At 31.3% G+C, this 13,169-nt stretch overlaps 1 protein-coding gene across 1 annotated transcript; it reads left to right on the top strand.

The window, feature by feature from the left end:
• The first annotated feature begins 5,716 nt into the window (after positions 1-5,716).
• On the top strand, positions 5,717-6,481 carry LOC134718019 (uncharacterized). Its single transcript, XM_063580518.1, has one exon. It carries the CDS (start codon positions 5,717-5,719, stop codon positions 6,479-6,481), a length of 765 nt encoding a protein of 254 aa, XP_063436588.1.
• Positions 6,482-13,169: the final 6,688 nt, after the last annotated feature.

Below are 13,169 nucleotides of genomic sequence, written 5' to 3' on the forward strand. Positions count from 1 at the left end.
AGAATAATTGAATGCATGGTTGCACAAATCAGTATAAATGCTGCAGTTCTTTCCTGGACCTGTCCATCATTTCTGAAAATGTTCCTGCTTCTAGAAGTTATTTTGGTCCTCATCATGGGAAACATAGATGCCACAGAGAAGGCGCAGTCATTAATTCAACTACTTCAAAAGCAGTGAAGTCGTTGGAATTAGTAATCACAATTGCATAAGATATGAAGGAGTACTGTGACAAACGGTTTGGAGAAAATAAAGATATACATGAGTGCTTAAACCATTCTAGACGGTCATCCTGGGTGCGGGATTTCTCGCTACATTGAAGACCTGCTGTTGTTTTTTGCTATGGTCGGGTTGTTGTGTGATTTTGTGCTGACATGAATTGTCATTGATATGGTTATATTTATAAATTTACTGTCTACATTTTTTTTGATTTTTTTGAAATATTAAGGCTTTTCTACCTCAGGCATACATTACCTTAGCTTTATGTGGCGAAACTTTTAGGAATTTTGGCCTCAACGCTCTTCAACATATGGTTGCAATGACAATATCAAAGGAGTAGGCAATTTGTCAAGTCCTGCCTGCAGTGATTTTTATGTCATGAGTTTATTTAATACTACGACAACAACGTAGTCATGGGCAAAAACATTACCATCGGCCTAATGTGAAAAAGTCTTCCAAATCTAGATCACCATCTTGCAGCTTTGATGACCTTCTTTCACATATTCATCATCCACTAGGGTTACATTACATAAGAACTATTCTCTTTTCACTGCCAGTTAATTTTCTAAAACGTTTGAGAGATTATGCACTTGACAAAGGGGGCACCAAATACATTTTCTGCAATATACAGACTAGTCAGTATTATTTGTGATGTAGCTCTTTCCCGTCTTTTCAAACCAGTAAGATCGGAACCTTTACATGAGGAAAAGAGGAGATTCCTTCCTGTTGATTTTGCCAATAGAAGAATCGATGGAATCAATATCTGCAACGTTTTACATCACAAAGAGGTAACATCTATTCTAGTTTAATGGTAAATACCACATACAGCAGTCACACAGGCATAAGTCCATACAGGTATATCATCATTCTAAAAAATAATATTTATAATGTTTAATTTACATTTTCAACCAAGAAAACAACTTTAAACTATACATTAGATTTTATTATCTTACATCTTAAATCAAATTTAATAAAAAAAAATCTTATTTATTAAATAGTTTAACTCTAAGCAAAGAAATATTACAGACAAATACAACAATTCAACACCTACATTTGTACTTTTTATGTATTTTAAAGTATACATATTTTTTATACCATTCAGAAAGCAAGTCTTGGGAAAAATTGTTCAAAGCCCAACATGGGGGTACCAACCTGAAGATCAGGAGTTTCAACAGGGGAGCTCTGTTGATGATCAGCTTGATCAACTACTGGAACAGGACTCTGCTGATGGTGAGTTGTTGGATGATTTGGTGGATTGGTTTTCACCGAGGATGAATGAGCATGACTATGCCCAGGCATCCTTGTCTGCTCAACCTAAGTCTTTCTCTCCCCCACTGTCGACCTCAGACTAATTGTTGAGAAGGCTGAAGATGAAAATATGGAAAAAGAGACTGTGCTTTAATAAAGAAATGTTTAGTATGTATTGCCACAATAAATATTCATCCTATTTACAACAGAAAATGAAGAAGATGAATATTAATGTTTTTATTTGCTAAGAAGAGATAAGGAGAATATAAAAGATAACAAATGTTAAATATTCCCATGAACACATATTTTATAGTTTTATCTGATTTTATCCTGATCTTATTTAACCATAATTGTTTTCTCTTTAAAGTTTCACTAAATAATACAACTGTTTGTAATAATAGCTCCCTTGCCATTTGAAAAAAAAATTCTGTTTAGAAGATAAAATAAAATTAAACCAAGATTCGTAAAAGTATAATTCTACTAGTAATTTTGATCTGTCTATTGATTGTTTTAAATAACTTTAAATTTACTTCAAACTTCTACAGAGCTAATATACTAACTAATTAGCACCTAAGACTATGTGCTAAAAGGGGGAAAATACACTTACACATTCAATTGTTCCCTTCATCAGTCTTTATGTTTTTACACAAGGTGAGATCCCCCTGATCGACAATAAACTTTCTCACTGTATATTGTTCCGATAAATAAACAAATGTCTTCATGGTCATTCTTGTGAGACGAATTTCCTGTGGGTCTAGCGGACCGTCATGATAGTACAATCCTTTCCCGACAAAGGTACACATTAACCTTATAGGGTGGAAACTTATATCAGTTTCCATACTGCATGTTTCAGGGTTCATTTCATACCCAAAACTAACAATTAATAGTGATAAACACACGAACGAGAACATGTTGTTTTCAAGATTTTACAAATTGCATTGTGGAATATGTTCACATAAGATTAGAATGGGAACAGTCGCCCCATTATTGCCTCGCCATTTGGTCCACAACAACCCGACCTGACCGTTAATTCTTATTTTCACCCGAAAAGTTTAAGTCAGTTATGTTTTACATGTGAGATATTAATAAGATTTATTAGAATCAAAGCACACGGGTGTTACCACGAATCTGGATCATATATTGTTTTCCACATGTGATTTTTCAAATTGTATTCATGCACTATGTTTTGTCTTTAAGTGTAGTTATCAATATATAAAAAAAAATCGATATTAACTGATAATTATGTTTTAATTTTATGTTTTAGTTTACTGTAATACCCCTCAACCTAAAAATCATGGTGTCATGATTTTGAAACATTTTTTTCCTACAAACTTTAAAGAACTATTCTAACAACACTTAACATGAGTATAGAAACTGTTTTTAGATTCTGTCAAAAATAATGATGTTATTGTAAGTGTTTAGTGTTCAATTTGAGGTGAACTTTGAATAATGAATGAGGGGTTGAACCAGTTCACTACGTGAGTATACTTAAATAGCACAACTACAATTCGACTCTTCAAAGTAGTACTATAATAATTTTTGTTATATAAGAATCCAATCCTAATTATTTTACGTGACACAACGAAAGGCGAACAAATTGTTTATAAATTAGACACCTACTTCAACTCTCATCTGTTGTGTGAACCAATACACAATTTTATCTTTTCAAGTGTTGAAAATTACAGGAGACCCTCTTAATGAAATTGTCATTGTAAGTCTTAATGTAATGTGCCACAACTATTTTCATTGGTGTGCATAGAAATTTTTATCAATAAAACTGGAACGCACTGTGGCTTGGACTCATACCCAACATTTGAAACAATCATGGCACAACCCGTGACTTTTACTAAAAGATATAGGAATGATAACATGGAGATGAGGACATCGTTTCGTTTGGAAGATTGATTGATTGTTGGTTGCTTTACGCCGCATTAGCACAAAAAGGCTATATCGCGGCGAGAGCTAATTCGAATAATTTTTATAATTTAAAGCATATTTTTAAAATAAGACAAAAAATCCATATACTAAAATTCTTGACTAAAGCAAATTGATTATATACAAATAAAAATCAACAGTAAAATAACGTGATAAAAATTAAAATCGATTTAAATATAATAACATTCTTATATTCTATAATAAACTCCAATTTCTTTTAAAAAAGCAACAATATTTGTAAATGGAACATTATTGAATAAATCATACATATTATTGACATTGCAATGCTTCTTACGAATATCAGCAAAGTCAATACAATTAATTAAAACATGTTTAATAGTATACTTGCAGTTGTAAGGTACACATTGTGGTTCATCTTCATTTTTTAAAAGATATTCGTGTGTTATTCTAGTATGACCAATACGACATCTAGTAATACCACACTGATCTTTTCTGCACATAATATTGTTAAAAGGTTTTGGTTTAATTTCATGCAATTTATTATCATGTTTTTTACTCCATTTATTTTTCTATATATTAAAAATATATTCTCTAATATTAGATGTAAAATCAGTATATGGTACACCACATTCAGTGCTGCCGACAACTTTTAAAATATCTAAGCTTTTAAACATCTCGATTTTAAAATTTACGAGTCCTGAATATCCATGAAATATTTACCACTGGGAGTTGAGCAATTAGGATTTAATCATGGAACACGGATTTAAATGTATACAGAAATGTGTTCCTTAAATTCGAAATTTAATAATTGTAAATTTTTACAAAACAATTCGCGAATTGAACATCCTAGCACTTAATTTCTAGGAGGTGAAAATACATGAACATGATATACTAGTACAATTTGAACTCGATGAAAAAAATTAGTGTTGCTATAACCAATAAAACATTCACAAAATATGATCCAGTCGACTAGATATAGGAAGATGTGGTGTGAGTGCCAATGAGACAACTCTCCAATGTATTGCAAAAAGAATTCAATTCAGCTGGCGTTTGCAATAACAATACATAAATCTCCGGGAATGAACATTCCTTATTTGGAAATTAATTTGCAAATTGCAAACCAACCAAGACAATTTGGTATGGCAGTGGGACGACCTAAATCAATCAGTGGAATTAAAGTGACCAATTATAAATCTTCCAATATAAAAAGGCATTCTAAGGCTGTGTATCAGTTGTAACGTTTAAGAGAAGTTTCCTACTTTATCAATTTTGAAAATTAATGCTGTGAAATTGCTTGTAAAGAAGAGAATATTACAGAAGTACCTATAAATGAATAGATAGAAAATAATCTGCTAATTATATAATTCTAGCAGTAATGAAATATGTAACACTACGTATGCCAAAAATATGTTTCAACATCCTGTGGGACTATATGAGAGGAAGATCTTGAAACATTTTCACAATGTATCATGTAAAAGCCTTTCGAGTACCAAGATTGAAATATTTCACACTACGTATGACAAATATATTTTTCAGCTACCTGTGTGACGTCAATAAAAATAATTAGTAGGTTTTGAGTACGATTGAAAGGAAAATGTATAACATATTTTCGAACATGCTGGCACTTTAAATTTCTAAGTTTTAGTTTTAATTTCTGTGATTTTAATTTTTACTTTTGGGCTCATTTTCTTTATTCTATATTCTGTCATTTGCATATCATTAAGAATTAATAATAATCATTGTAACAAATTGCTTGTAATTATACTGCTCTTTTAGGGCGTCCATGATTGATAATAAAAATATTGTATTGTATTAATTTTATTTTTACAATTATACTTTCTGTTCTTGCATGTCCCCAACTTCGGCCCCTAGGAACTTTTAGTATGACGTCACTCATCTGGTTTGGGGCAGTCGATCTACACTAAAGGATTTAAAATGAGCAGACGCTCATATGTTGGCTTGCGAATATGGAACCTTAATTCACACAAGTAGGCTAGCCACCACCATATATTTATTTATGTAAACCTAATGTTCAACGATATATATTTTTCTAAATAAACATCTTGTTTATGTTTATGTGCTTTTAGTAGTTTGTCAAATATCCCAGAACTTGGGTTTTAAAAATTTTGATGTAAATGATTTTTTATCTGATTTGAATGAGTTAAATTGGGATGTTGACCCTCATAATAACATAAATACTGAGTATGAAAACTTCAACAAGAAGTTTATTGAAACAGCAAATAAACATGCACCCTTTAAAGAAAGAAAAATACTATCTAAACAGATACCATACATGAACAAACAGTTAAAATCTGCAATTTATAAAAAGAAAATGCTTTACAACAAATTTCATAAAATGAATAACAGCAAGACATGGGATGCATACAAAACACAAAGAAATTATGTCACTAAACTTAAAAAACAATCCATAAATAGATACTTCATAGAACGCTGCACAGGTGGTTCTAAGTCGAAAGATTTCTGGCCAACAGTTAAGCCATTCCTTACAAACAAAGGATGCACCAGCCAAAAAGAAACCATACTGCAGGAAAACAACAAAATCATCACGAACCAACAAGAAATATCTGAAATTTTTAATGACTTTTTTGTTAATGTTGCAAAAAACATTGGTGACAACAACGTACAGGTGAATGACAAACACCCAAGTATAGAAGCTATAAGTAATAAATACTCAAACGGGTCAACATCAAATAAACTTATTTTTCAGCCTATAAACGAGGAATTTGTTTCTAAAAGAATTGGTAAAATAAATGTTAAAAAGGCTACTGGTATAGATGGTATATCACCAAAAATTTTACACGCTGCTAAACCTGTAGTGATTAAACCTATCACACAGCTTGTAAATTTATCATTATCCACTTCCATTTTTCCAGACTCATTAAAAATTGCCCAAGTGGCAACTGTTCACAAAAAAAACAGTGTTCTTGAAAAGGGTAATTATAGACCAGTTAGTGTTTTACCTGCTATATCTAAAATTTTTGAAACAGCCATAGAAAATCAACTCACTAAATACTTTGATGATATTTTCGACCATTTTCTTGCGGCATTTCGAGCTGGTTATGGCTGCCAGTCAACATTACTAAAAATTTTGGAAGATTGATAAAAGGCACTGGATAACAATAAATATTTAGCGGCTATATTAATGGACCTAAGTAAAGCCTTTGACTGTCTTCCACATGATTTACTTCTTTTGAAATTGGAAAAATATGGCCTTAGTCCATCTGCTCTGGAATTACTCAAAAGCTATCTGACTGCAAGAAAACAGTGTGTAAAAATAGGCCAGAGTATCAGTCAAATGCAAGATATATATAAAGGTGTTCCTCAGGGATCTATACTAGGCCCTGTATTATTTAATGTTTTTATAAATGATATTTTTCTTTTTGTCAAACACTGTGATTTATAAAACTATGCTGATGATAACACCCTCTCAAAAACAGGTACTACTTTGGAATCAGTTATTAAACCCTTAGAGGAAGATAGTAATTCCCTAATCTCATGGTTCTCTTTCAAAAAAATGCAGGCAAACCCCGAAAAATTCCAGGCAATTTCCATAGGTAAAAAAACACACACTCAAAATATTACTTTCAACCTAAATGGATTCAACATAAAATGTGACGACGAAGTGAAACTGCTCGGTGTAACAATAGACTTTAAACTGGATTTTAACACTCACATCTCAAATATTTGCAAAAAAGCTGCACGACAACTAAACGTTCTAAAAAGAATTGGCACTCATCTCACCAGACTTTCAAAACTTACAATATACCACTCATTTATCATGTCAAACCTCAGCTACTGTCCTCTTACATGGCTGGCACTTCTGCAGTGAACAAAACACAAAGAAAATAGAAAAAATACAAGAAAGAGCACTCAGATTTATTTATGACGACTACACAAATTCTTACAATACACTTCTTGAACAATCTAAGCTACCAGCACTAAAAATCAGAAGATTGAGAACCATGGCATTAGAGACATATAAAATAATAAATAAATCAAGTCCAGAATTCCTACATAATTAAGTAAATATTAAAGAAAATTCATATAACTTCAGGTACAAAGGCATAGCAGATATACCACGGCCAAAAACAACAAGGTATGGTAAGAAAAACTTTAGTTATGAGGCAGCAAAACTCTGGAACTCCTTGCCAAATGAGGCAAGGAGCTTATCAACTTTTGGCCAGTTCAAAAATTTTATCTCCACCTGGTGTTTTTCAGAAAAATGTACATGCAGTTCTTGTAAATAATGTACTTACTTGCTGCCCCATAACTTGATCTCGAAGCCTGCTGTTTGTTTGGTTTTTTTTTAATGTTTTATTTTTTTTGCAGTTATTTTTATTTTTTATTTAGCCATTTATTTCTTTTGCTTATGCATTACCTTTGCTATAGCTGCATGCAGTCTTTTGTTTGTGCTTAAAGTGTTTGAGTTTGCATGTGCTACTGTTATATAAATACTATGTGCTACTGTATATGTGCTGATATTAGACATTTGTTTTAATCTATCTTGCTTAGCTTTTATTCTGCATGTGCTATCTATGTATTAATATATATATGTGCTGTCTGTTTGCATGTTTGTGTTGTATGTGTGTCTGATGTTATTACATGTATGTTTTGTTTATTAATATCAGTCGGTTAAAGAGCTCTTAAGAGCTCATGTTCATTGTTATTATGTATATATATGCAACCCGACTTTAAATAAAGATTAAATAAAGATTACTTTACTTTGGGTAGACTAAAACAAAAACCAATGGAAACTTCCACTCGAGTTACATGTATATTATAATGGTATAGTTATTTATTGGCTAGAACGTTGGAGGAAGGCGTCCCAGAAAAAACCTAAAAAATAGTCTTCACAGTTAACTGGACTACATGTAGCTAGGAATTTGAGAGAAGTTTGCTTTCATTTTCATTCAGCCATAAATTATATGGTCCGAGACCACAATTGTCGTCCCTTGATTTTGGTTGTTCACGAATATAGTCCCTAGTGTTAACAGTGGGTTACTTGCCAATAATTTTTATACCCCTTCCAAATTTATTTCTCCATGTTTAATGCCTCAAATTGTAAGTAGGGGGGTGAAATTACACTGTAAAAAAATTTGGGTCAAGAATTTTACAGGAAAGTAGTGATTCGGTCCAGCTGAAAAAGGTTAAAAATTAGCACTTCGGAAGCTGTCAAAAGATTTCAAGACACCCTAAACACAAAATTGTCCATATTTTGAGTTTGAGGCGATGAAGTTTTCTATTATTTTGATATAATTTGTCCCAAAAGTAGTACAACACACTGTAAACATTTCATTGAGAAAGCGCAGGTGGGATTTTTTAAATTTTCATTTATGTTCTCAAAGAAATGCACTACGAATTAATTGTGTTCTCGGACCTATTAGGTGAAGTCTGTAAAAATAGAATCTGTAATTTGGCAACTTCCCTAAATGATTTGGTGGTGTCAATTTGTCAAATAGCATGAAACTAAAGGATTTAAACTTTTATTTTATAGAATATCTGCAAAAATGACCAATTTTGGCATTTTATGGTCAAAATAGGCATTTTAAGGCTTTTTCAATATTGATGCATACATGGCATCCTGACTTTCTATCTGACAGGTTTTCATGTGTCAATACTTGTGTTTCTATGCCTTTATCAAGTTCTTTTACTTGTTTATGAACTCAGAATCTACAGAAAAGAAGATTATCTCAGACAATATGTACAAAATGTGTTGTATAAATGACCCTTGTCTAACGCCCTGTTTGGATGAAGTCAAAAGTGGGGTTCTTGGTACATAAAATTTGAAGTCCACAATTAAGACCTCACTAAATTTGTATCCAAAGCACTTTACAATGTCTATTGTACCTGTTCCATCTCACATAATATCTTTTTTTTCTTCTGTAGGATAGCAAGTGGTTTAAATATAAGCCTGTTGAGACTAAAATTGCATTCAAGTATTTCATTAAAAAGGCAAAAATCTTTGTTTCAGACCATACTCTCTGTAAGAAAAGTTAATTGCAAGAGCCTTTTTGTGCTCGGATTTGTTGTATCATGTCACATGAGTATAGAAATGATAAAAAAGACACAATTTTATATTTCTTATAGCCTCAATATGCATTTTTAAATGTAAATATGTGGCACGGCCTAAATTGACCCTTATTATTTTCCAGTCTTACTTGGCTTAAGACCCTTTTAAACTAATATGATATGTTATTTGTGACTTTTCTTTCCATTTAAAGTACATTCAATACATATGTAAGGATTATTTATAACCAAAAAGCTTCACAAATTTAAAATTGCTGGAAAATATTGCATCTTCATGTAAGGCCCCTTTCATCGAAAAACCTCAATTTTTAGGCCCAGGCTGATATAAATTTCACTTTTGAATAATTATGCTAAGTCTGATAAATCAAATGAGTACTCTATTGCTTTAAGTACATAATAAATGATATATTAGGGCATTTAAAATGTATTTTTTTGCAATATTTTAATTTTCAAAGCCCATAATGTTGATAGTTAAAATTATTCAATTTTAACGTCAAAATTTAACACGCAAAGATGAGTATTGAATTTAATATATTGTCTATAATATATATCCTATTGTTATGAAACTTTGCAAGCAGTGTTATAATTCATTAAGCTTTGGTCACACCAAGTTTTTTTAAGATTTGTCAACTCTTTCTATCCTATTAGGTGAAGTCTGTAAAAATAGAATCTGTAATTTGGCAACTTCCCTAAATGATTTGGTGGTGTCAATTTGTCAAATAGCATGAAACTAAAGGATTTAAACTTTTATTTTATAGAATATCTGCAAAAATGACCAATTTTGGCATTTTATGGTCAAAATAGGCATTTTAAGGCTTTTTCAATATTGATGCATACATGGCATCCTGACTTTCTATCTGACAGGTTTTCATGTGTCAATACTTGTGTTTCTATGCCTTTATCAAGTTCTTTTACTTGTTTATGAACTCAGAATCTACAGAAAAGAAGATTATCTCAGACAATATGTACAAAATGTGTTGTATAAATGACCCTTGTCTAACGCCCTGTTTGGATGAAGTCAAAAGTGGGGTTCTTGGTACATAAAATTTGAAGTCCACAATTAAGACCTCACTAAATTTGTATACAAAGCACTTTAAAATGTCTATTGTACCTGTTCCATCTCACATAATATCTTTTTTTTCTTCTGTAGGATAGCAAGTGGTTTAAATATAAGCCTGTTGAGACTAAAATTGCATTCAAGTATTTCATTAAAAAGGCAAAAATCTTTGTTTCAGACCATACTCTCTGTAAGAAAAGTTAATTGCAAGAGCCTTTTTGTGCTCAGATTTGTTGTATCATGTCACATGAGTATAGAAATGATAAAAAAGACACAATTTTATATTTCTTATAGCCTCAATATGCATTTTTAAATGTAAATATGTGGCACGGCCTAAATTGACCCTTATTATTTTCCAGTCTTACTTGGCTTAAGACCCTTTTAAACTAATATGATATGTTATTTGTGACTTTTCTTTCCATTTAAAGTACATTCAATACATATGTAAGGATTATTTATAACCAAAAAGCTTCACAAATTTAAAATTGCTGGAAAATATTACATCTTCATGTAAGGCCCCTTTCATCGAAAAACCTCAATTATTAGGCCCAGGCTGATTTAAATTTCACTTTTGAATAATTATGCTAAGTCTGATAAATCAAATGAGTACTCTATTGCTTTAAGTACATATTAAATGATATATTAGGGCATTTAAAATGTATTTTTTTGCAATATTTTATTTTCAAAGCCCATAATGTTGATAGTTAAAATTATTCAATTTTAACGTCAAAATTTAACACGCAAAGATGAGTATTGAATTTAATATATTGTCTATAATATATATCCTATTGTTATGAAACTTTGCAAGCAGTGTTATAATTAATTAAGCTTTGGTCACACCAAGTTTTTTTAAGATTTGTCAACTCTTTCTATCCTATTAGGTGAAGTCTGTAAAAATAGAATCTGTAATTTGGCAACTTCCCTAAATGATTTGGTGGTGTCAATTTGTCAAATAGCATGAAACTAAAGGATTTAAACTTTTATTTTATAGAATATCTGCAAAAATGACCAATTTTGGCATTTTATGGTCAAAATAGGCATTTTAAGCACAGGCACTTGTTTCTATCCATTGGAAGAACCACTATCAACGTATATTTACGAGAAGGTACCCAACTACTTTTTTCACCTCTCCGCTTAAAACCCTTATTTCTCTGTCAATTCAGTCTCAAATTTTTTGTAACATACACCATTCGATTCATGAAAAGTTTATCTTTCAGATGATATGCATTGTATTTACCCTTAGAGTACCCCTTACCCCCAATACACAAGACTAGTCAATAAATTTTCATATTCTCATTTTAGTCCTCCTACAAAATACAACAACAACCGGTTTAAAGCAGAATGATTTAAAACCACTTGTGATTGGTCGATTCATAGTTCATAGGGTCATTCACTCTCTAGACTTTACATTAATCATTTGTGACTCTTTAGATTTATCCTTTACTGTTTTATGCAAATGATCTAAAACGGAAATAGTTGTATTTTGTAGGAGGACTAAAAACGATCACATGAAAATTTATTGACAAATCTTGTGTACTGGGGGTAAGGGGTATTCTAAGGGTAAATACAATGCATATCATCTGAAAGATAAACTTTTCATGAATCGAATGGTGTATGTTACAAAAAATTTGAGACTGAATTGACAGAGAAATAAGGGTTTTAAGCGGAGAGGTGAAAAAAGTAGTTGGGTACCTTCTCGTAAATATACGTTGATAGTGGTTCTTCCAATGGATAGAAACAAGTGCCTGTGATTTTAAGGCTTTTTCAATATTGATGCATACATGGCATCCTGACTTTCTATCTGACAGGTTTTCATGTGTCAATACTTGTGTTTCTATGCCTTTATCAAGTTATTTTACTTGTTTATAAACTCAGAATCTACAGAAAAGAAGATTATCTCAGACAATATGTACAAAATGTGTTGTATAAATGACCCTTGTCTAACGCCCTGTTTGGATGAAGTCAAAAGTGGGGTTCTTGGTACATAAAATTTGAAGTCCACAATTAAGAACTCACTAAATTTGTATCCAAAGCACTTTACAATGTCTATTGTACCTGTTCCATCTCACATAATATCTTTTTTTTCTTCTGTAGGATAGCAAGTGGTTTAAATATAAGCCTGTTGAGACTAAAATTGCATTCAAGTATTTCATTAAAAAGGCAAAAATCTTTGTTTCAGACCATACTCTCTGTAAGAAAAGTTAATTGCAAGAGCCTTTTTGTGCTCAGATTTGTTGTATCATGTCACATGAGTATAGAAATGATAAAAAAGACACAATTTTATATTTCTTATAGCCTCAATATGCATTTTTAAATGTAAATATGTGGCACGGCCTAAATTGACCCTTATTATTTTCCAGTCTTACTTGGCTTAAGACCCTTTTAAACTAATATGATATGTTATTTGTGACTTTTCTTTCCATTTAAAGTACATTCAATACATATGTAAGGATTATTTATAACCAAAAAGCTTCACAAATTTAAAATTGCTGGAAAATATTACATCTTCATGTAAGGCCCCTTTCATCGAAAAACCTCAATTTTTAGGCCCAGGCTGATATAAATTTCACTTTTGAATAATTATGCTAAGTCTGATAAATCAAATGAGTACTCTATTGCTTTAAGTACATAATAAATGATATATTAGGGCATTTAAAATGTATTTTTTTGCAATATTTTAATTTTCAAAGCCCATAATGTTGAT

The sequence above is a fragment of the Mytilus trossulus genome, chromosome 5, assembly GCF_036588685.1.
Source record: "Mytilus trossulus isolate FHL-02 chromosome 5, PNRI_Mtr1.1.1.hap1, whole genome shotgun sequence".
NCBI classification, from domain to species: domain Eukaryota; kingdom Metazoa; phylum Mollusca; class Bivalvia; order Mytilida; family Mytilidae; genus Mytilus; species Mytilus trossulus.